Source organism: Lactuca saligna, chromosome 7, assembly GCF_052625555.1.
Source record: "Lactuca saligna cultivar CGN05327 chromosome 7, ASM5262555v1, whole genome shotgun sequence".
Taxonomy (NCBI): domain Eukaryota; kingdom Viridiplantae; phylum Streptophyta; class Magnoliopsida; order Asterales; family Asteraceae; genus Lactuca; species Lactuca saligna.
Window position 1 is genome coordinate 127780787 of NC_136423.1, and position 21703 is coordinate 127802489.

The 21703-nt window shown below is 38.0% G+C and overlaps 1 protein-coding gene across 1 annotated transcript; it reads right to left on the reverse strand.

The window, feature by feature from the left end:
* Nucleotides 1–359: 359 nt before the first annotated feature.
* On the reverse strand, nt 360–3373 carry LOC145006130 (ankyrin repeat domain-containing protein 2B-like). Its single transcript, XM_078965222.1, has 9 exons — nt 3244–3373; nt 2987–3029; nt 2354–2505; nt 2041–2250; nt 1376–1524; nt 1128–1287; nt 904–996; nt 686–825; nt 360–577 (listed from the first exon to the last, which is right to left on the reverse strand). The coding sequence occupies exons 1-9, from the start codon at nt 3250–3252 to the stop codon at nt 478–480; spliced, it is 1056 nt and encodes a 351-aa protein (XP_078821348.1). The 5' UTR covers nt 3253–3373; the 3' UTR covers nt 360–477.
* Nucleotides 3374–21703: the final 18330 nt, after the last annotated feature.

Below are 21703 nucleotides of genomic sequence, written 5' to 3' on the forward strand. Positions count from 1 at the left end.
ACAACAAACACCACACGAGACAACAAAAATAGTATAAAATACTCATTATTTTATTTTGTTAGTGATTAATCATACAAAACACGAATAACAAAACGAAAACATTATAATATCATGTCAATTCCGTGACCACTTTTAAATATGAATACGAATTTTATTTTCATTCCAATTTCATTTTGTGTCGTGTATTTTAACGTTTATCAACACCCCTTCAACAAAGACTACAATTACATACATAAGTTTCCAAATTTCACATGAATATTGACTAATAAGTTAAAACTAATATGTAGAATATAGTTAAAATGAACATGCCAAATATGCATCTTTGTTAGAAAGAATCACATTATAATAAAACCAACAAATTAAAATAAAACAAAATAAAAAAATAGTTATACTCATGAAAGATCTAACACCAACATTATAAATAAATAAATATAAAAAGAACCTTCAATCGAACCAAAAAAAAAAAAATCAAAAAACTCATAGAAACGCGTCCTTCTCAAGCAGCTTCAATACATCAGTTTGTTCATTAAGTTTGGCAACATCAATAGGTGTCTTCCCATCCATGTTCTGAAGAGTACTGAGACAACAGAAACAAGAAAAACGTTTTAAATGGGCAAAATCGTAATTTGAGACCAAGGGCAAAATCGTAATTTGGAGAGTATAACGAGACGATGGAAATGCTTACACGGAAGCACCGTTTTCAAGCAAAAGGGCAACACAGTCTTTTCGGCCATAACCAGCTGCGTAATGAAGGGCGGTGTTCTTGTTTTTGTCTAACACGTTAACTTTTGCTCCAGCCTCAAGAAGGATTTGAGCACATTTCACCTTTTGATTATATAAATAATATTAATGATTGTTTATAGTAATAACATAAATAAATAAAATATATAGAATCGATTTTACCTCTCCATATCCACATGCAAAATGTAAAGCAGTTCTGCCTTCTGAATCTTCTTCATCTTTATTAGAACTCAAATCTAATGCTTTCTTCAAACCCTAATCAACTCATACAACATAAAAATCAATTAGTTAAAAGCTGTATATTTAGCTAGTGTTTTGGAATGATGGAATCAGCAAAGGAATGGAATGGTTAATTCCATCGGAATGAAAAAACCACATTTGATTACCTCCACATCACCAACGCTAGCAGTATGATGAACAGCAGATTCATCTTCACTTACTCCACCCGCATCATCTCCTCCTAAATTTCCGCCTGCTGCATCTCCGGGGACTGGAACGCCCATTGCTTCACCCAACTTTTGTAAAACTTCTTTGTCATTCCAATACCTGATAAAAACAAAAGGGTAATATGGTCATTTACATTACACTCATTCAGACTTTTCATCATTTATCCAATCTAGTGGTTGACAAAAACCTCATCATTGCAGTTGGACCACCAGATTCAATCTCTTCTAAAATAGGTTTCAAGGAAGGATCTTCCTTGATTCGAGCCATTCGTTCCTCAAGCTGATCTTTTTGAGCTGGATTAGATAAATTCTCAAGCATCTGAGACATTGATGGATCCTACCATAAAGACAATTTTTATCTTCCATTCCATCATATTACATCAACATAAAACATGCTTAAGGTCTCGCTAGTTAGGATATAGCATGACAGAACAGAACAGGCTGTACTGTGTTTGGCATGCATCTGACCGGAGACTTGGACTAATGTTGCCCTACCTAAAACGGTGGGCCGGAGACTCACTCTCAATCTCTCATATGTGCAAAAGATGCAAATACCCTCCTCATTATCATCACCAAAAATAGCCCTTGAAAGCTTGTTGTGTGTGTCCTGTCATGTGCATCAAATGCAGCCGTAGGCTGCATTTGTTACACGGGACAGGCTAAACAAGTTTTCAAGAGCTATTTTTGGTGATGATAATGAGGAGGGTATTTGCGTCTTTTGTACATATGAGAGATTGAGAGTGAGTCCCTGGCCCACAGTTTTAGGTGGGGCAACATCAGTCCAAGTCTCCAGTCAGATGCATGCCAAACACAGTATAACCTGTTCTGTTCTGTTATGTCGTGTCCTGCATACCTGCATCAAGGCATTACCAAGGCGCTCAGCCATTGTCATGAATTGTGGATTTTGCATAACCTGCTGCATTGTGGAATAGTATTGTTGTGTATTGAACTGAGGAGTAACACCCTCTTCAGGACCATGAAAGGTCTTCTGGAGTTGAGTTGCCATCTGATTGAATGAAGGATCTTTTGCCATTTGTTCAGCTAATTCTTTGACACTTGGGTCCTGTAAAAATATACCAGAATTGTTAATTTAAGCTAGAAAATTTATGCACATGAAACATTTGTAATGTTTGGGTTATGTGTAGGAATGAAAGGAAGTACAATACATTAAGTAGACTAGCCATAGATGAGAAGTTAAAAGGACTTGCAGGAAATCCAGCTCCTGGGGTGGAGGGCATTACGGGTATTTTTCCAGATTGTGAATCCGAGGAACTTGATTCAGAGGAAGCTTTTTTCACAGCTGAATCAGTCTTCTCGTCTGATAGAAAAACATATATGTGAGAAATTATGAATGCACTAAACAAAATCTTGCTGCAAATTTAGAAAAATAAATTCTGGATTTCATGTTTTCTATGAATGAAGAGGTCAGGTGAAATATGTATCACCATCTCCATTATTAAAGCTTCAACCCTGGTTCTCCATTAACACAATGTTGTTAGAAAGGGCAATGATACCTTGTCTTCCTCTTCCTCCCTCATATGCACACAGATAATCAAAAGAAAACCCTAATTACATCCACTGAAACCAACAGAAGGAACCCTATATTTGTCAACTCATGTAATGCCGACAAACATAGCATAGAATCAAGTTTTATGTTCATTTATATGATTCCCGAATCCTATAAAATTAGCTAAACTCAACCAGCAATAAAATCTTCTATAATCGTTAAATTTCATTTATGATGTATCTCCGTCCAAGAACACATTCAATCACATTAACATAAGACAGCGAAAACATACCGGCTGCAGTCGGAGGATTAATTAGCGGATCTTTCCCATTCACCTATCAAATAAAATAAAATAAGAAAAACACAATTACAATAAAAAAAAAACAATCCATAACTCGAACAAAACTCATGTAAATTCCAACAAAATCGTGAATCCTGAACAGAGGAACGATCAAAAATAAAGCGGATCAAACGGTGACAATGCTGATCGAATGAGGTAGCCTCAATGAGACTCAAAAACAACATTTAGCTTGAAATGAAAAGATTTACCTGAGACATGACGAGAGAAAGTGAGAAATTGTTGGATTTTGAAAGGGATGGGAGATCAGTGACGGGATGATGACGAGGTTTTTGATAAAACTCGGTCGAACAGAAAACAGAAAAAACGTGAAGGCGTGGGCCACATGAATCGTGCAAGATGACGAAATGAATGGTACGGGATTTTATATCCCGTCTACCTGTAGAAAGTATCGGGTCCGGATCGGGTTAGTGCCCGGAAAAAATGTTAAAAAAGTTCTTTTGAGATTCCGAATATTGAGTATTGATTACGTTCTTTAAAGTGTTTTATACCAAACTAATCATGGGTTATAAAGTTAAGGGCTAATTACTAATCTAGCCAAATTAAGGAGGTAATTAGTAATTTTTAACCAAAAATTAGTAGATGGTCAAAAATAGCCCACGAAACCGTAGGTTTCGAAATTCACCTACTATTTCGCCATTTCGTCTACTGTTTTGCGTTTTGTATTAAAAAAAAAAACATTTTTCACATAAAAAACCGTAGTATTATATAACCTACGGTTTTTTCTTTCTAATAACTACGATTTCCCAAACCGTAGTCTACGGTTTTGTGGGAAAAAACTACGGTTTTTTTTTTTTATCTACTATTTTGGGGGGTATATCTACTATTTTATCTAAAAAAACTACTGTTTTTTTATCTAGTATTTTGAGGTTTTTATCTATTATTTTGTCCAAAAACATTTTGGTTTTTTTTAATTTAATTTATTTTATTTTATTTTTTAAAATACAGATAATAAAAAAGAGTGTTTATATAATAACTTTAACAACTATTTTGTTTAAATTTTAACAATTATTTGGTTTGAGTTTGACTATTTTTTTTTTTAAATTTGACTACTGTTTTGTTAAATTTTACTACTTTTTTATCAGAGTTGACTATTGTTTTCAACCTACCTTATATATATTAAATATTTTATATTTTTTGAAATATTTCATGTTTTGTAAATTTTCTTCACTCTAGCTTTTTTATTCTTAAAAATTAAGATAATAAGTTGTAAAGAGTATTTTGTATTGCTCATTATGGATGGAAGATGAGAGTTTGTTAATTTCCAATTATCATATGTTTGGCCACCGGGATACAATCCGAGAATGTTTTATTTCGATGTTGAATATTATGAAACCACCACATACACCGAATTTGTTCATTTGGTGAAGTGCAAGATGGGTCTTCCCGAAGAATCAAAAGTTAGTCTGGCTTATCAACATCCAGAACAACTCTATTATTGCGGTATTGTTGATGATCGTGATATTAGAAAGCTGATCAAGGTAATAAATACCGTTGGCGATAAATCTGTGTATGTCTATGTGGTGGTTGAAGAAGGCGTATCGCGTAACGAAGTGGATGATAGAGGAAAGGCATCTGCAGCTAATTTATCCAGTGGAAAAGGGAGCAACACCTCAATAGGTAACTTTAAAAGTCCAAGTAAAAGTCAATATCATAGTGTTGCTGAAAATGAAAATGTATTACTAAAACCGATTATATATGTTACACCGGAGAATTATAAGTATATAGGTGATAATGATGTTGGTACATATGTTAATGATGTTGGTGTAAATCATAACTTTGACCAAAAAAAAGCACTAGACGTGGTGGATAAGTTTGGTAATGAATCTGGAAAATAAGAAGTTCCATTTTTGCATGATGGTGAACTAAAAGGCTATGGTGAGTTTGCGGATTGTGACAAGTTGGATATACCCGGCCTAGAGAGTGATTCCAATGGAGAAGAATTTGATGATGAACCTAAACTTATTTATTCATATACCATGTTTCATGGTATGCCCCTATTGCCTTCGTGTCTTGTAAATGATAATGTGAACATTCCATGTTAGAGGTTGGATATAAATGAAAAGATTAAGGTTCTAGACATTTTTTATGACAAAGAGTTGCTCAAGCTTGCAATTGGAACACAATGCATAGAACAAGGTAAGCAGTATGAGACTACCAGATCGAGCAAAGAAAGGTTCGAGGTGGTTTGTTTGGTAGAAAATTGTTCTTGGATAGTTAGGGAAAGGGGAATCAAATCTACTACTGCTTTCCAAGTCACAAAAGTTGTTGACCAACACACATATTGTGCAACAAACTTGAAGTCTAATCATCGACAATCAAAGAAAAAGGTACTCGGCCACTTTATCGCTAAAGTTTTGGCCGGAGATTATAATAGAGTTTATTGGGGTAATGAAATTGTAAGGGACATCAACTCGAAATTTCCAATCAATATATCATACCAACAGGCATGGCGGGCAAAACAATATGCGTTGTTGATGTTAAGAGGTACCAAAGAGGATTCATTCACCAAACTACCAGCATATCTGCACAACTTGGTCAAGCATAATCCAGGAACTGTTACTCATATAAGAACAAACGTTGAAGATCGTTTTGAGTTTGTGTATATCGCGCTGGGTTGCTCGGTAAGCAGTGATAAGTTTTTATAACAAATACAACATATGATTCTCAATTTGTATTTGTTAATCAAATAAAAAATAATTGTAGGTACAAGCGTTCATCAAATATTGTAGGCCGACGCTAATAATTGATGGTGGTCACCTAAAGGGTGAATTAAAGGGTACGATGTTGCTCGCAGTGACAATGGACGGTCAAAATCAGATTTTGCCTGTTGCTTATGCCATATGCAAAAGTGAATGTACGGAGACATGGTCCTGGTTTCTTCGAAAACTACATGAATGTATAGGCAACGTGGAAGACCTTACATTCATATCTGATAGGGTTCCATCCATAACGATGTCAATTGCAAATATATTTCCTCACGCCCATCATGGAATATGTGGTATCCATTTGTATTTCAACATTTCAGCAAAATTGGGAAGCAGCGATACAATACATGCATTATTTTGGGAGACATGCAAAGCGTATACTATTAAAAATTTTGATAATGGGATGAAAAAAATTAAAAAGGTAAATGTTAGTGTATGGGAATACCTACAAAACATCAATCCAGAAAGATGGGCCAGGGCACATTTTCCTGGGAATCGGTATTTTCTTATGACATCAAATAGTGCGGAGTCGATAAATGCAATGTCAAGATTTGCAAGAAAGATGCCAATATTGATGTTGATTGAGTATTTTCGTGCAACAATGCAACAATGGAGTTTTCAGAAACATAGTGTAGCAGGTACTTATGTTTTATATCTAATAGTACTTGAAATGTTATTTTACTACTCATATGATATTATTAAAATATGTCTACTTTTTTAGCTGAAGTAAAAATGACACTCACCCCATGGGCTGAAATGATTATACAAGAAAATAAGGATGCTTGTAATAATTGGATGGTGTACCCTATCTCAAATAGTAGATTTGAAGTGAAAAACTCTACTCACAAAAGTGTCATTGTTGATTTCCAACAAAGAACTTGTACATGTAGGCGGTGGCAAATAGATGGCTTACCTTGTGGCCATGTCATAAAAGTGCTCATAATGAACTGTTACGAAGATTGTTCGGAATTTGCTTTAAAAGCTTATTTTACAGAGATGCTTAGGAAAACTTACGAGGAGTCTGTGAACCCCTTACCAAGTCCATCTGAGTGGGAGATCCCCGATGATTTGATGATTGTGAAGCCACCCATAATGGAGAGACGTCAGCCGGGTAGGCCAAGAAACATTGGTTATATTCCGTCTCAAGGTGAGCGTCCCATATGACAAGAATGTTCTACATGCGGTCATTTTGGACACACGAGGAACAATTGTACGGGTAGGGGATTGGGCGACGGATCTGGGGATAGGAAAAAATCGACACAAAAGGGCATAATGACTGATGAATTCGCATCCGAGAGCGGGTCACAGAATGAAAGCGTGTACCCTACTTTTAATTTGAACAACACATTTGATTTGAATTGTCCTTAGATTAATTTAGGAAAGTAATTAATTCCCGTATTTGTGATTTGTATTGCTGTATTAAACTGCACTTCTGAGATTATTAATTAAATGTAGTATTGCACTTATTATCTCCTTTATTCCATGAAAAAAAAACACAAACATAAAACATTATAGAAAACAAGATGCACCCTTAGGAAACATTACATAAGACATTTCACATAAAAGAACCTTCTACATGAAATATTTGTTATTTTTAACTAGAATCCATGCATCCTCATACTCGAAGTCACTTCCCTCGTGCTCCAAAATGTAATGATCTTTAACAATTTCTAAAAGATCTTCGTCGTTGTTTGGATAAAGATGCATGTTTTTAAGATGATGATACCATCGATTAAACCATGTGATTTTTTCCTTTAAATCCATCCACTTACCAACAATATCTTCTTGTGTTCGGTGTTTTCCTTCTTCCAACGAGAGGTTAAACATGGTTGTTATGTAGGTCCAATCATCACTTTCAAAGCAATCAGGGTTAACCATGGTTACATCATCGTAAATGTTCATCCAACAACGTGTTACCACTATTACCTCTCTTGTCGTCCATGGATGTGGAGTATTGGACGGAGCAGTTGCGTTGGAACTCTCGGCATGATTGGAGGCCATTTTTTTAATTTGTTTGTTAGTTTGTTATAATTTTATAGGAATACTTAAATAAGAAAAAAAGAATGCTAATAAGTTGTAGTCATAGTCTATGAAACTGTAGTCGAATAATGAAAACATTATGCAGGCTACAAAGTAGTAGTCAAAGTCTATGAAATCGTAGTCAAATAATGTCAAAGAGTAGTCCAATTGTTAGATACCTTACACGGAGATACTGTTTGAAACGAAAAATATATTGTTCGAAAAGACAATACATTATGTGGCCTACAAAGTAGTAGTCAAAGTCTATGAAACCGTAGTCAAATAATGTCAAAGAGTAGTCTGATTGTCAAATACCTTACACGGAGATACTATTTGAAACGACAAATATACTGTTTGAAAAGACAATACATTATGCAGGCTACAAAGTAGTAGTCAAAGTCTATGAAACCGTAGTCAAATAATGTCAAAGAGAAGTCCGATTTTCAGATACCTTACACAGTGATACTGTTTGAAATGACAAATATATTGTTCGAAAAGACAATACATTATACAGGCTACAAAGTAGTAGTCAAAGTCTATGAAACCGTAGTCAAATAATGTCAAAGAGTAGTACGATTGTCAGATACCTTACACGGAGATACTGTGTGAAATGACAAATATATTGTTCGAAAAGACAATACATTATGGACCTTGCCTTTCCAGGTCCTACATACAAATGTGTCCGCATGTGGTAACCTCCTTACCTCCGCAACCTTAGGCACACTTAGTAATTGGTAATTATCTCTTGTAACTGATTCGAAATGAGTTTCTCTGACAGTGAGCATGAATAAAGCTTTTACAACTTTCCTGTTTACCTTCATAACCTAAGGTAAACCAACCCGCATACTCACACTCACATCAAAACTGATTTGGTGGATCATTTCCAATGTTGTTTTGCTGGCTATTAGATGAGTGGTATATTTGTTTTCCAAATTTATATTGTTTCTTTACATTTGATAATGTTTCTACATTTAAACTAATTGGTTTGAACTCTAAAAAAATACAGGTCCATGTATTCATAAATTGTGTTGTGCCTGTAATCTTCATCGGTAGTGTACGTCTTCGAGGGAACTACCTCAAAACAATGTATGTAGCGGTTGCTAAAGACGGGAACAATCTCACTTTCCCTATAGCATTTGGTATGGCGGTTGAAAATAACATGGTAAGTTGTACCTGGTTCCTGATGAGGTTAAAAGAATGTCTTGGACAGGGTAAGGAAGTAGCGTTCATATCCAATAAGGACAATATCGTTAGTTCTTGCATAGATAATGTTTTCACTGATTCTTATCATGGTTACACCTGTAAAAGCGTCCACAAATATTTACGTACAAGAGTAGGCTCTGTAATATCATTGGAAACTTTGTATTGGAGAACATTAAAATCCTACACCATGTTTATTTTCGAACAAAATTTTTCCAGGCTAAACCATGATCCTCGTGAAGTGCTTACGAATAGCAGTCATCCGAAATGGGCAAGAGAGTATTTCCCTATCATCCGTTGGAATGTACTCGACATGGAAGTTCCTCAATATTTTTCAGAATTATCGCTCAATCAACGTAATGTACCAATAATAACGTTTATCGAGGGAATTCGTGAGTACATGCAAAATACTTTTGTTGAACGAAGTATAATGGGAGGTAAATTATCGGGTGCAATGAAAAAGTATTAAATAACCAGTACAACAACCTTTTATAACCATATTTAATTTTCAGGGAGTTTGTCTACTGTACTAACACCATATGTTGAAATGGTGCTTCAAAAAAGAATGCAAACGTGTGTTAGTTGGCAAGCGACACAAATCCCCCAACAGATCTCGTCTACCTTGCCGACATATGTTTATCTAGTTTCTGATTTTAATACAACTTGTGTTGTAGACCTTAACGGTCATACTTGTTCATGTGGAAAATGGTGCAATCTCGGTATACCGTGTAGTCATGCTATCGCAGCAGCACGTCATTCAAACATGCATGAATTACTTGATATGGTTCAAGTATATTGTTGGGCTTTATAGATTGCGTCTTTTGGGCTCGTCTAATTATACTTTTATTTATATTCCGGTTTGGGCCTGTCCAACCGTGAGTCTTTTATGCTTTGTATATAAGCTAATGCTTGCATGCATATTAGGTCAAGGTTTTAGAGATCTGAGTATACGATTTTTCTAAACGACAAAAGGTTTCTTTGATCGTTCTTGTAACCTTCCAATCCTCTACAGTTGATGTTCTTAATCGAGCTCTTCTGAGGATTTTGTTTTAATCATTCGACTCGTTTGATTCAATCTTGTTCTGTTCTTTTATTCTGTTCATATCGTCATTATTTACATACTTGTTCAAGATCTAATCGATCTTCATAGATTAAAAGAAAGTTTAATCTCATCAATTGGTATCAGAGCGGGAGGCTGTGTAATTGATACACATCTTTTCTGTGAAAAAGATTTCCATTAGGGTTTTTCCGCAATCATTAATATTTATTGAGCCGTCATCTCTTTATTGACGTATCTCGATATTTATTACTTTGCCCTAACCTGCTTTATTACAAGTCTGATCTTTGAACAGGTTTTTTTCGATCATAATGGACGCGACACAATCAAACGTTATTAATATTTCCAACAGCATTGGTTCGACGACAAAGATTCCGATCTTATATACCCACGTTTATGAAGTATGGGCACATCATTTCGAAGACTATGTTATTGGATCTGAGGAAAATGGGTATTTGATTTGGGAAGCCATCACCAATGGACCGTTTTCTCACTCTGCAACGTCCAGAATCATCAAGACTCAAAAAGAATACAATGATCTGTTAAAGGACGTGAAAGATATTGCTCAAGATGAAAAGGATAAGTTCCAATGCAATATCAAGGCATTAAGATTGATCCGGTTCGCCCTTCAGTCCGATACATTCAGATTAGTTAGTTCATGCACAACGGCAAAGGATGTTTGGGATAGACTTCGCAAACTGTATTCTACAGACGAAGATCTTGAACATTCTATTCAAACTTTGCTTCTATCTGAGTTTGGAGAATTCAGACAAGGGGCTGAAGAATCTGTGACCCAGACGTTCGATCGCTTCAATCATCTTCTCAGCAAGATGATCAAACATGATATCGAAAGGAAGCTCATCGAACAGAAGGTTACATTCCTGAATGGTCTGAGATCTGAATGGAGAGCAGTCGTTTCCACGGTTAAAGCCCATGAGCAATTTAAATCATACTCTTTGGCGAAACTAGTGGGAATTCTCAAGTCTCAAGAGAAAAACGTGGTGCAAGAAAAGAACGTCGTTTCTGGTCTTGGTTCGTTGGCCCTCTTATCAAAAAGTAAAGCTGTTATGGAGGATGAAGACCTCAGCCTGGAAGAATATGATCTCACATCAGAAGATTATGCCTTGATGGTATCCAATCCCAAAAAGTTCATAAAAAAGAGATTCCCCAGCAACAAAAACCGAAACTGGCAGGGGAGTTACAGCTCTGAAAAGGTAGTTAATGAACCGAGAGCTGAGGAGCACAAGAAGGAACCGAAGGTTGACAGCAACTCTGGAGTGAGCTGTTTCTACTGTGGTGGGAAAAATCATTATGCTAAGGACTGTGTCCTCAAGAAAATGGCTGAAAAAGATGATGGGAACGACGAGGAAGCTGTGTTGCAGAAAAGATTGGATGAATTGAGAAAGAAGAAGTCTGCTGCTAACCTGCCTATTAATGCTCTTATTGTGCAGGGTTCTGTTCTGGGTGATGAGTTCGGTAGCACGGAAGTTTGGTCCACCGACTCAGAAGATGAGGAAGTGAGGCAGCCTACTCATGGAAAGGCGTTCGTGTCTAAGAAAGACAACAGTGGTGGAAAATGTCTCATGGTTTCTGACGTATCTCAAATGAGAGGATACAACACCGATGAAGGCTGTGATGGACAGAAAGTGAAGGAGGACATGTGCTTTACAGCCAAACCGCTCAGCCAGCAGTTCAATGAGCTTGATGAACTGATAAAGAAGGTACAATCTGTTTTTATTTCATGCAAAGTACCATCATCCTCTTATGAGAAAGAACTAAAAAATGTCAATACAAGAATATCTCATCTAGATAGTAGCTTAACTCAAACTCGGGTAACAAATTCTAACCTAACTGATCAATTGAGCAGGGCAGCATCGAAGAGTGAGGAGCGGAGAATGTGGATAGAGTTAAAGGAGTCGGAATTAGTGAAAGTTAAAGATGAAAACATTTATTTGCAAAGAGACAATTTGAAATTGTTAAAACAACGAAATGTTTTTTGTCTAATTGCTAAACGTTTGTACTCTAATATTACTCAGCTTCACTTAGATTGTGAAATAGGCCAAAGGATTCACCGCATGATTTTGCCCTTCCTAGAGTTTAAGGAAGATGAAATCGATGCTGAAGCTTATAATTGTGAGAGTGTGATATCGTCTGGTGATATCAATCCCACCTACATGTATGGACTGGACAAAATTGAATCCTTCATTAAATCCAAAGACCACCGCAACAAGTTTGATGTCAAGGCCGACGAGGGAATATTTCTGGGTTACTCGCTCACATCCAAGGCATACAGGGTCCTGAACAAACGTTCGAGAAAGATTGAAGAGACGTATTATGTGACCTTTGACGACAACTTTGTCAAGAAGCTGCAGGCTAAAGAAGATATCACCGGGGAAATCTTTCCTCTCAATGGCCAAGTTACAGTCTCGGTCGCTAACTTATTCGAGACATTCATGGACCTCTTTGACGAACCGGAGAATGCTTCTCTCTCTGAAGCAGGTGCAGCCGACAACAAGGTTGATCACATGAAGCAGATAGTCGAAGAAGCTGCAAGAAGGATGCATGAAGATTCATCAACCTCTAATGACTCTCCTTTTCCAAATGCTCAAGTCGAGGAGGAGCCAAATGCTCAAGCTGAGGGGGAGCCAAATGCTCAAGCTGAGGGGGAGCCAAATGCTCAAGTTGAAGGGGAGCCAAACGCTCAAGTCCAGGGGGAGCAAAATCCCACAACTTCAACCGAAGAGGCATCAACACCAGGAAGCTCAGGATCACTAGAATCACATGAACCTCAGGTCTTTCAAAGTGCATCAATTGAGGTGGAACATAATGATGTGACTCTCGGTTATGACAACCAATCTGAGCTAGACGAAATAACTAATGCTGAACTAGACCTAGCTATTGATCCAAATTACCCTCCTCTTATCAAATGGACAAGAGATCATCCCGTCTCTCAAGTAGTTGGGGATGTATCTGAAAAGGTTCTAACCCGATCACAACTGAAGGCAAAACAGACTTCCTTATTTTCAAAGGTTCAGTTTTGCATGTTCAACTCATTCGTATCAAAAGTTGAACCAAAGACAGTTAACACTGCTCTTGATCACTCTGATTGGGTTCAAGCAATGCAAGACGAGCTGAATGAATTTGAAAGGAACAAAGTCTGGCGCCTAATTCCAACTCCTCCAGATGCTTCAGTTGTCGGTCTCAAATGGGTTTTTAGGAACAAAATGGACAAGGAAGGTAATGTTATACGGAACAAGGCTCGTCTGGTTGTAAAGGGATATTGTCAGGAGGAAGGGATAGATTATGAAGAGACTTTCGCTCCAGTAGCTCGGCTAGAATCTGTTAGAATATTTCTGGCTTATGCTGCCCACAAGAACCTTGAGGTTTTCCAAATGGACGTCAAATGTGCATTTCTCAATGGAGAACTTGAAGAAACGGTGTACGTGGAGCAACCTCCTGGGTTCGTGAACGAAAAGCATCCAAATCATTGCTATATTTTGGATAAAGCTGTGTACGGTTTTAAACAAGCTCCGAGAGCCTGGTATGAAACGCTTACAAAATTTTTAAAGATGTCTAAATTCAAACAAGGTTCGGTTGACCCAACCTTCTTTCGTAAAAAGGAAGGTAACCACCTTATGATAGTTCAAATTTATGTCGATGACATCATCTTTGGCTCCACGAATCCCAGCTTAACAGCTGAATTCAGAAAGCTGATGGAGACTAAGTTTGAAATGAGCTCAATGGGTCCAATTAACTTTTTCCTTGGTTTAAACATAAGACAGGGACCCGAAGGCATCTTTATTAATCAGGAAGCTTACACGAAGACTCTCCTCGCAAAGTTTGGTATGATGGGAGACTCAAAAGTTAAAGTCCCAATGGCATTCGGCACTAAGCTTACCCCATCTCTAGACAAACCAGCTGTTGATATCACGCTCTATCGTCAAATGATTGGCTCGTTAATGTATCTAACTGCTAGCAGGCCTGATATCATGTTTTCTGTGTGTTATTGTGCTCGATTTCAGGCAAACCCACGTGAACCTCACATGCTTGCAGTGAAGAACATCTTACGATATCTCAAGCGAACCACCTCCTTAGGTCTGTGGTATCCATCCAACTCAGGCTTCTTTGTTCAAGCCTATTCTGATGCTGACCTTGGAGGATGTGGACTCGACCGTAAAAGCACAACTGGTGGATGTCAATTTCTTGACGGGAAGTTAGTCAGCTGGCAATCCAAGAAACAGACATGCGTGTCGCTGTCTACTGCCGAAGCGGAATATATTGCAGCTGCATCCTGCACATCACAAGTGATTTGGATCCAAAGTCAACTTCAAGACTACGGACTCAATATGAAGAAGATCCCACTATATTGTGACTCTGAAAGTGCAATTAGGATCTGTCATAACCCAGTGCAGCACTCCAAAACCAAACACATAGCACTAAGGTATCACTTCATCAAAGATCATGTGGAAGATGGAAACATCGAAGTTCACTTCGTAAGAACCACTGATCAACTGGCTGACGTCTTTACAAAAGCTCTCCCTGAAGCATCATTCAATAAAATATTGCAAGGACTTGGTATGATGGAATCAGAATCAGTACCTCACGCTACCTCTCAAACTCAAACATAACAACCGAAAGTTCGGGTTCGTTTCAACTAACTACCCACTCATTTCTTCAACGATCGTTTCTCAATGTTATGTATTGCAGATTCAAAAAAAAAAAAAAAAAAAAAAAAAAAATCTCTTAACTGGAACCAACCAAAGGTTCAGTTTCGGTTTTTCAAAATTTTCTAGAACCGAAACCAACCGAAGGTTCAGGTTCGGTTTTTCAAAATTTTCTAGAACCGAAACCAACCGAAGGTTCGGGTTCGGTTTTTCAAAATTTTTTAGAACCGAAACCAACCGAAGGTTCGGGTTCGGTTTTTCAAAATTTTCTAAAACCGACACCAACCGAAGGTTCAGGTTCGGTTTTCCAAAACTTTTATCAAACGAAACCAACCGAAGGTTCGGGTTCCGTTTTTCAAATCTTTTCTCAACCGAAACCAACCGAAGGTTCGGGTTCAGTTTATCTCAAAAATTCCAATTTTTTTTTGTGTGTGTTCGTTTAAGAGGATACATTTTATGAAATTCCTCAATGTCACTAGAAGCATGCTGCTGTATGTGTCTCAAGCCTCATAAGATTTTGAATAAAGGCCTTCATGACCTGGTATACACAAACCTTGTCTTCCCAATAAGGCCACTTCATTTATTCTAATCGTGAGCTACCTCACTCTTTTCTCACATGAGTTAAGAATTTCCTGCTTGGTCCTTCTTTTCGCAGTAGAGGTACTTTTGTTATCTTACACCATCTCTACATTTCTTCTCCACTACACTCATTCCATCATGGTAACCCTTTAGACTCTCAGCACTTACCACTGAGGTTTATGGTTGCACAACATCTGTGTTTATGATCTTAGTTTTGTGTCACTACGAACTAAGTGAAACCCAAAATTCAACACCTAATGAATTGACAGTGAACAATTACATTGTTCAAGCTTTCACTAAAGAATTGACGAAAGTACCCTATTAAAATCTCCAATTTTATGTGATTCCTATGAAATTGTTACAAACCCCATAACATTTCTTCCCTTGGGATCTTGTTCTTATTTTTTTTTTTTTTCTGAGATTTTATTTTTAAACCAGTCGTTTTTAGCCTAATTAAAAGAAGCCTTTCAACATTTCTCTATAAATGGTTGATCGTAATATTAACGGACATTCTTTTTAAATCCTAAGTTTTTCTTTGTCCTGTGGCATTCAATGCGCGTGGTTAAACAGTAACGGCTTGTCCCTATGAAACGGCGCTTATTGGGCGGCGTGGTCCTAGGAATCTGACACTCTCTCTCCTACATGATCATCGTCCGTCCCAACTGTCATCCATACGCGATTTGAAACGATCTTTCTCTCTCTTCTCACCAACTATAAATAACCCATTCCCCCTCCTTTTACCTCTTTACCACTCTCAAAATTTCCAAACACTCAAACACTCCCATACAGTTTCCTGTTCATCATCTTCTTCACACCTGCATCAATGGCTGACTCTTCTTCAGTTCATGCTACCTCCCAGATTCATCCTATTCGCCCGCAGCAATGCTTGATCATTGATCTTAACCCAAAGGCATACGACCCTTATATGTCACCGATCATAGAGTGCTTAAAGTATTCACAACTCGTACCAGCACTTTCCAGGATCGAATCAGTGCCAATGGAGGCCCTATCGCAGGTCTACGCGACTGCATACTATGACAGGGCTGTCGACCGGGTCTTTTTCGAGATTAGAGACCACAAAACCTCCGTCTCCCGCCCTCGTTTCTGCTCGTTGCTCGGATTTGCTTCTGACCCGTCCAGAGTTCATCCGGAGTCGATACAGATTGGTCATCTGTACAGCATGTTTTACAACATGGGATACACAGAGGTTCTTACATCAGTTGCAAGATTCAAAAAATCGTGCTTGCCGCCTCAATGGAACGGTTTATTTACAGTCCTTTTCAAGGGACTGTCGGAGAGAAGTTCAGGTTCAGACGGTTCTAGTCGTCTGTTCCTCACCGTTCTGTACGGTGTTTATAATGGGATCAACCTGGATTACGGGTTTGTTCTATGGCAACAGCTTATTCAAAGCCTCTCCTCTTCATCCAGACACTCTGAAGTTTCATTGGCTCGATTCTGGATTCTGATAACCAAATGGGCCATGGACATATTCGACGTTCCTACTGCTGACGGTGCATCGATGTCTTCTGTTGGTACTTTCCATACCAAGAAGATCATCATCTCAGATGCATCAAAATTCACCTTTATTGGTTCAATTCCGGAGTCCATGTATGGCGCTGTCCCTTCGGACAGCAGGTTGATTCGGAAGCTCAAGGAGCTAACACCGTCTGGCCCAAGGGATCTGACCCCGGATATGCTCAGGTCTATTCATGATGCAGACAAACCGGTGAGCAAAGGTAAAAAGGCGGACAAAGGAAAACAAGCCTCCAAAGCTTCAAAGGGGCCTTCTCCTAAAAAGAGGAAACAGCCGAAAACTGCTCCTTCCCCCCCACTGAAGAAGAGGAAGACCCAACCGAAGCGAAAGCTTGTTATACCCTCTTCTTCGAGTGACTCTGAGGGTGAGAGTTCGGGTTCTGATGATTCTCAAGGGGATGCATCTCCACAAAGAGGCAATACACCTCCTCGATCCCCTATCCCAGAGATTGAACTACCCAAATCCCCAATTCCTTCCCCTCCACATATCTTTACCACCTCCACTGAATCACCACACATAACCGAACCTCCTCAACCCAAGACCCGTACAACCGAAACTACCCATACTCAACCACCAACCGAAACTACCCATACTCAACTACCAACCGAAACTACCCATACTCAACCACCAACCGAAACTATTCCTTCACCAACTCAACCTTCTCCCTCTAAACCCTCAACACCCCCAACCTCTCCACCCTCTTCATCTCATGACAATGCATCTGAGGGTGAAAACCCTTATCTTGGGGGAGACAACATGATCTTTGATTCGGTCTATTACAGTCCGTTTCAAGTTCAAAGTGACGAGGAGGATGATGCCCTAGTAACTAAGAAACATCTCAAACAGCTCAACGAGAAGATTGATCTACTTCTCGCCTCCTCGTCTACCCCACAATCAACCCTGTCTGAAGCTGCCCTTCAGAAGATTGTTGATGCCTTCTCCAGGGCTCAACATGATTCCGCAGCCTCAGCAACTGCAGCAATTCAGGCATCCACCCGGGCATGTGAGGCAGCGACCGAAAAAGTCGATAAACTATTTTCTGATGCCTATGTCCTACTGCAGTCCATGCAAGAAAGTGCAAATGCCACAAAGGCATCGTTAGAACCAATTGTCCAACAATTGGTCACGTTTGTCTCATCGGAGTTGCCTTTGTTCGCCAATCTACGTCAAAACATAAGCGACGACAACTCGGCCTTTACAGCCTTCATTGAAGCTCGCCTCGTCAAGCTCCAAGAAAATCTGACAACCGAGCGTTCTTTAATGGACGATCTGGCTTCAAAATCCACTGCACTTGAGGTCAAGACTACTCAACTCTCTCAATCCCAACAAGAACTGGAAGATCTTCGCTCTGAACGGGAGGTGGTGAAGACGTGTATTTCGGATGTCCACGCTGTTATTTCAAACATTCTGGAAGCACACGATCCCATTTTAAACTTTTCGGTGAGGCGATCCCTTGCTGAAAAACTCTCTCCAGCCATCGATCTACTCAACAAAGTCGAAGGCCTCCCAAGTTTTGTGTCCATTCCGAAACAAGGGGGAGATGAGAAGACAAGTTCAAAACCACCTCCTTCCTCCAAACCTACTCACACAACTGAACCATCTTCAACTCATCAAATTTTAGGTTCGGATGTGAAGAACAAAGGCAAAATTATAGCTGAGGACGAAGATGAAGAAGGCGGCAAGGAGACTATTGCTGACATTTTAAAACGAAAGAACAGTCGCAATGTTGGTGAGGATGCCAGTCGTGTGGCTCGTGAGGCTGCCGAAGCCGAACGCAAACAAAAAGAAGCCCACGATCTCCTTGAGAGCCGAAAGACTCTCTTCCCTGCCTGGACCAGGGAACGCTTGATCAAAGAGGCCATTGAAACACCCAGCATATTATGGCTCGAGCCGGTTATATCGTTCGACTGCAGCAACACTGTCGATTCGCAGTTCAATATGCCGTTGACTCGAAAGGCGTTCATCTTCCACGTCTTCTCTAATATTTTTGAAGTCCCTCACCCGAACGCTGAGCTTGACAGGGAGCTCATTGACTTCTATCTGAAGGCTGCTCGTCCACAATTCCTTACATGGAGCGCCCAGAAGATTGTAAACGTTCGGGTGCTAAAACCATATACTGAAGGACGTTTTATAAACGTTCGGTTCAAACTGATTCGGGGATCTGCAAAATCTGCTCATCTTATCTCTCTGGCAGATCTACCGAATCTAAATCCTCATGATTGGATCGTCCTCTATAATATCCTTTTGACCAATGAAGCTGAATATGGTCCCATTCTAGACCATGTCAAAAGGATGTTAATCTGCTACATCATGGAGGTTGCCCTTATGGATCAGGAGGTCGCCACAGTCTTCAAGAAGAAACCCAAAATTGCTCCTGTGGGATCGGCTAGTGATCTCAATCAAATGCTGCTGGGCAAGATTGACCCAAGGCGTAACACCGTCATGTTCACTCGAGCGGAAGGACAGAAATGTCTCTTTGCTTTAGCTGACAAGCATCTTTACACCACAACCTGTTTGGAGCATGTGCTGTTCATTGTCAAACGGTGTAAAGAGAACTCGGCGGATGATGTCAAGTATTTTGAAGATATGATTAACTGGTACATCCGGTTTAGACAGACCATTCTTTCAATCACCAAGTGTCTGTTTAGTACCGTGAAGAAGGTACCGGTTTCGGCTGCTGGCCCAAGAAATTAGTTAATATCTCGCTCCAAATTGACGCAAAGGGGGAGATTGTTGGGCTTTATAGATTGCGTCTTTTGGGCTCGTCTAATTATACTTTTATTTATATTCCGGTTTGGGCCTGTCCAACCGTGAGTCTTTTATGCTTTGTATATAAGCTAATGCTTGCATGCATATTAGGTCAAGGTTTTAGAGATCTGAGTATACGATTTTTCTAAACGACAAAAGGTTTCTTTGATCGTTCTTGTAACCTTCCAATCCTCTACAGTTGATGTTCTTAATCGAGCTCTTCTGAGGATTTTGTTTTAATCATTCGACTCGTTTGATTCAATCTTGTTCTGTTCTTTTATTGTGTTCATATCGTCATTATTTACATACTTGTTCAAGATCTAATCGATCTTCATAGATTAAAAGAAAGTTTAATCTCATCATATATTACCATGCTGATGTATTTCAACTCATCTACCAGACACAAACCGTTCACCCTCTTCCCCCACCATCTGAATGAGAAACACCAGACCCTTTGTTGGTTGTTATTGCCAATGTAACTTTTATTCCTGTTAAATAATGATGTTTGTAATATATTTGTCATTGTGTATGTAATATATTTGCTATTATGTTTGTAATATATTTGTAATATATTTGACATTGTGTTTGTAATATATTAGAAATATATTATGTTTGTAATATATTTTCCATTGTCTTTGTAATATCTTTTCCATGCTTCGTGATGTTAAAAACGACATAAAATAACATAAGTTGTTGTTTTCAGGTTACCATAAAAGTATGCTTTTAATGCTTATTTTTATGTTTTATATGTTGGTTACCTTCTTTGTAGTTCGTCGGAAAATATCCGGATTTTAAATCCGATATCATTACCTCATTGGTTTTACCCTCCAAAGTATGCTTCGTGGTGTTAAAAACGACATACAATAACATAAGTTGCCGTTTTCAGGTTACCATAAAAGTATGTTTTTAATGCTTATTTTTATGTTTTATATGTTAGTTACCTTCTTTGTACATAGTTGTTCGTCAGAAAATATCCGGATTTCAAATCCGATATCATTACCTCATTGGTTTTACCCTCCAAAGTATGCTTCATGGTGTTAAAAACGACATAAAATAACATAAGTTGTTGTTTTCAGGTTACCATAAAAGTATGTTTTTAATGCTTATTTTTATGTTTTATATGTTTCTTACCTTCTTTGTACATAGTTGTTCGTCGGAAAATATTTGGATTTCAAATACTATCTGGATTACATCATTAGTTTTACCCTCCAAACCAAAGAAATGACTATTTGCAATTGTGGGGCTCAAGGTATTATAAAGACCTCAAGAACTACCAACAACCCTAGACGGTTGTTTTACACTTGTCCTAAAGAGGTATTTGGTATGTACTGTAATTATTTATATTATAACTTTTTACCGAATATTTAAACAATATAAATATTTTTTTTATATTTATTTATCAGCCACCACAGACTGGGTTTATTTGTTGGGTGGATGAGGAAAAAGACAGTAATTCGATGATAATTTCTAACTTAGCTCGATCGAAGAAGAAGCTTCAAAGCAAAATACTACATTTGAAGATGGCATTACTATTTAGTTGGATTTTCTTTTTTGGTGTAGTTGTCTACAAGTTGTAAAATGTAAAATGTAATGTACGTTATTATTTGTAATGGTTTGTGTTTCCATCTATGATAACTTGTTATGCTATCCTTTAATATTGTTTTCTACTAGTTGTAATCTACATGTTGGTTAAAAATAAAACAAACATGATTTATGGAATATCAAATATTTATTTCTTCATATACAATTTAGACTTAAGGAAGGGTAGTTCTAACATGGAATATCAAAATAAAACAAACATGATTTGTGGAATATCAAATACAATTTCATCACAGGTCGTTTCACTTGTAACATTTTTAAATTTACATCTTTTTTGGTCTATTAATAACCTCAACCCATTTCATAATGAAACAAGTGAAACACGCGACTCCAAAAAGAACCAATACGACCTATTATGTTAAATACATTGTTTGACATTAAAACACATCATAGGTATCTAGTTTACGATACAACACTCAATCGAATAAAATTATTTGACATTAACATAATTAGATTAGTAAACATAAGTAAACCAAATACTCTTACAGATTTTTATTTTGCTGAACAACCACTAATAAAAAGCAAAGATACATATATATTACC

Bases quoted from the DNA above. Each gene is read 5' to 3' on its own strand.
- LOC145006130 (XM_078965222.1), bottom strand. The intron at 1,525-2,040 runs GTATGCAGGACA...TCTTTATGGTAG, and splicing joins TTGGTAATGCCTTGATGCAG to GATCCATCAATGTCTCAGAT. The intron at 1,288-1,375 runs GTTTTTGTCAAC...TGTTTTTATCAG, and splicing joins GGTCCAACTGCAATGATGAG to GTATTGGAATGACAAAGAAG.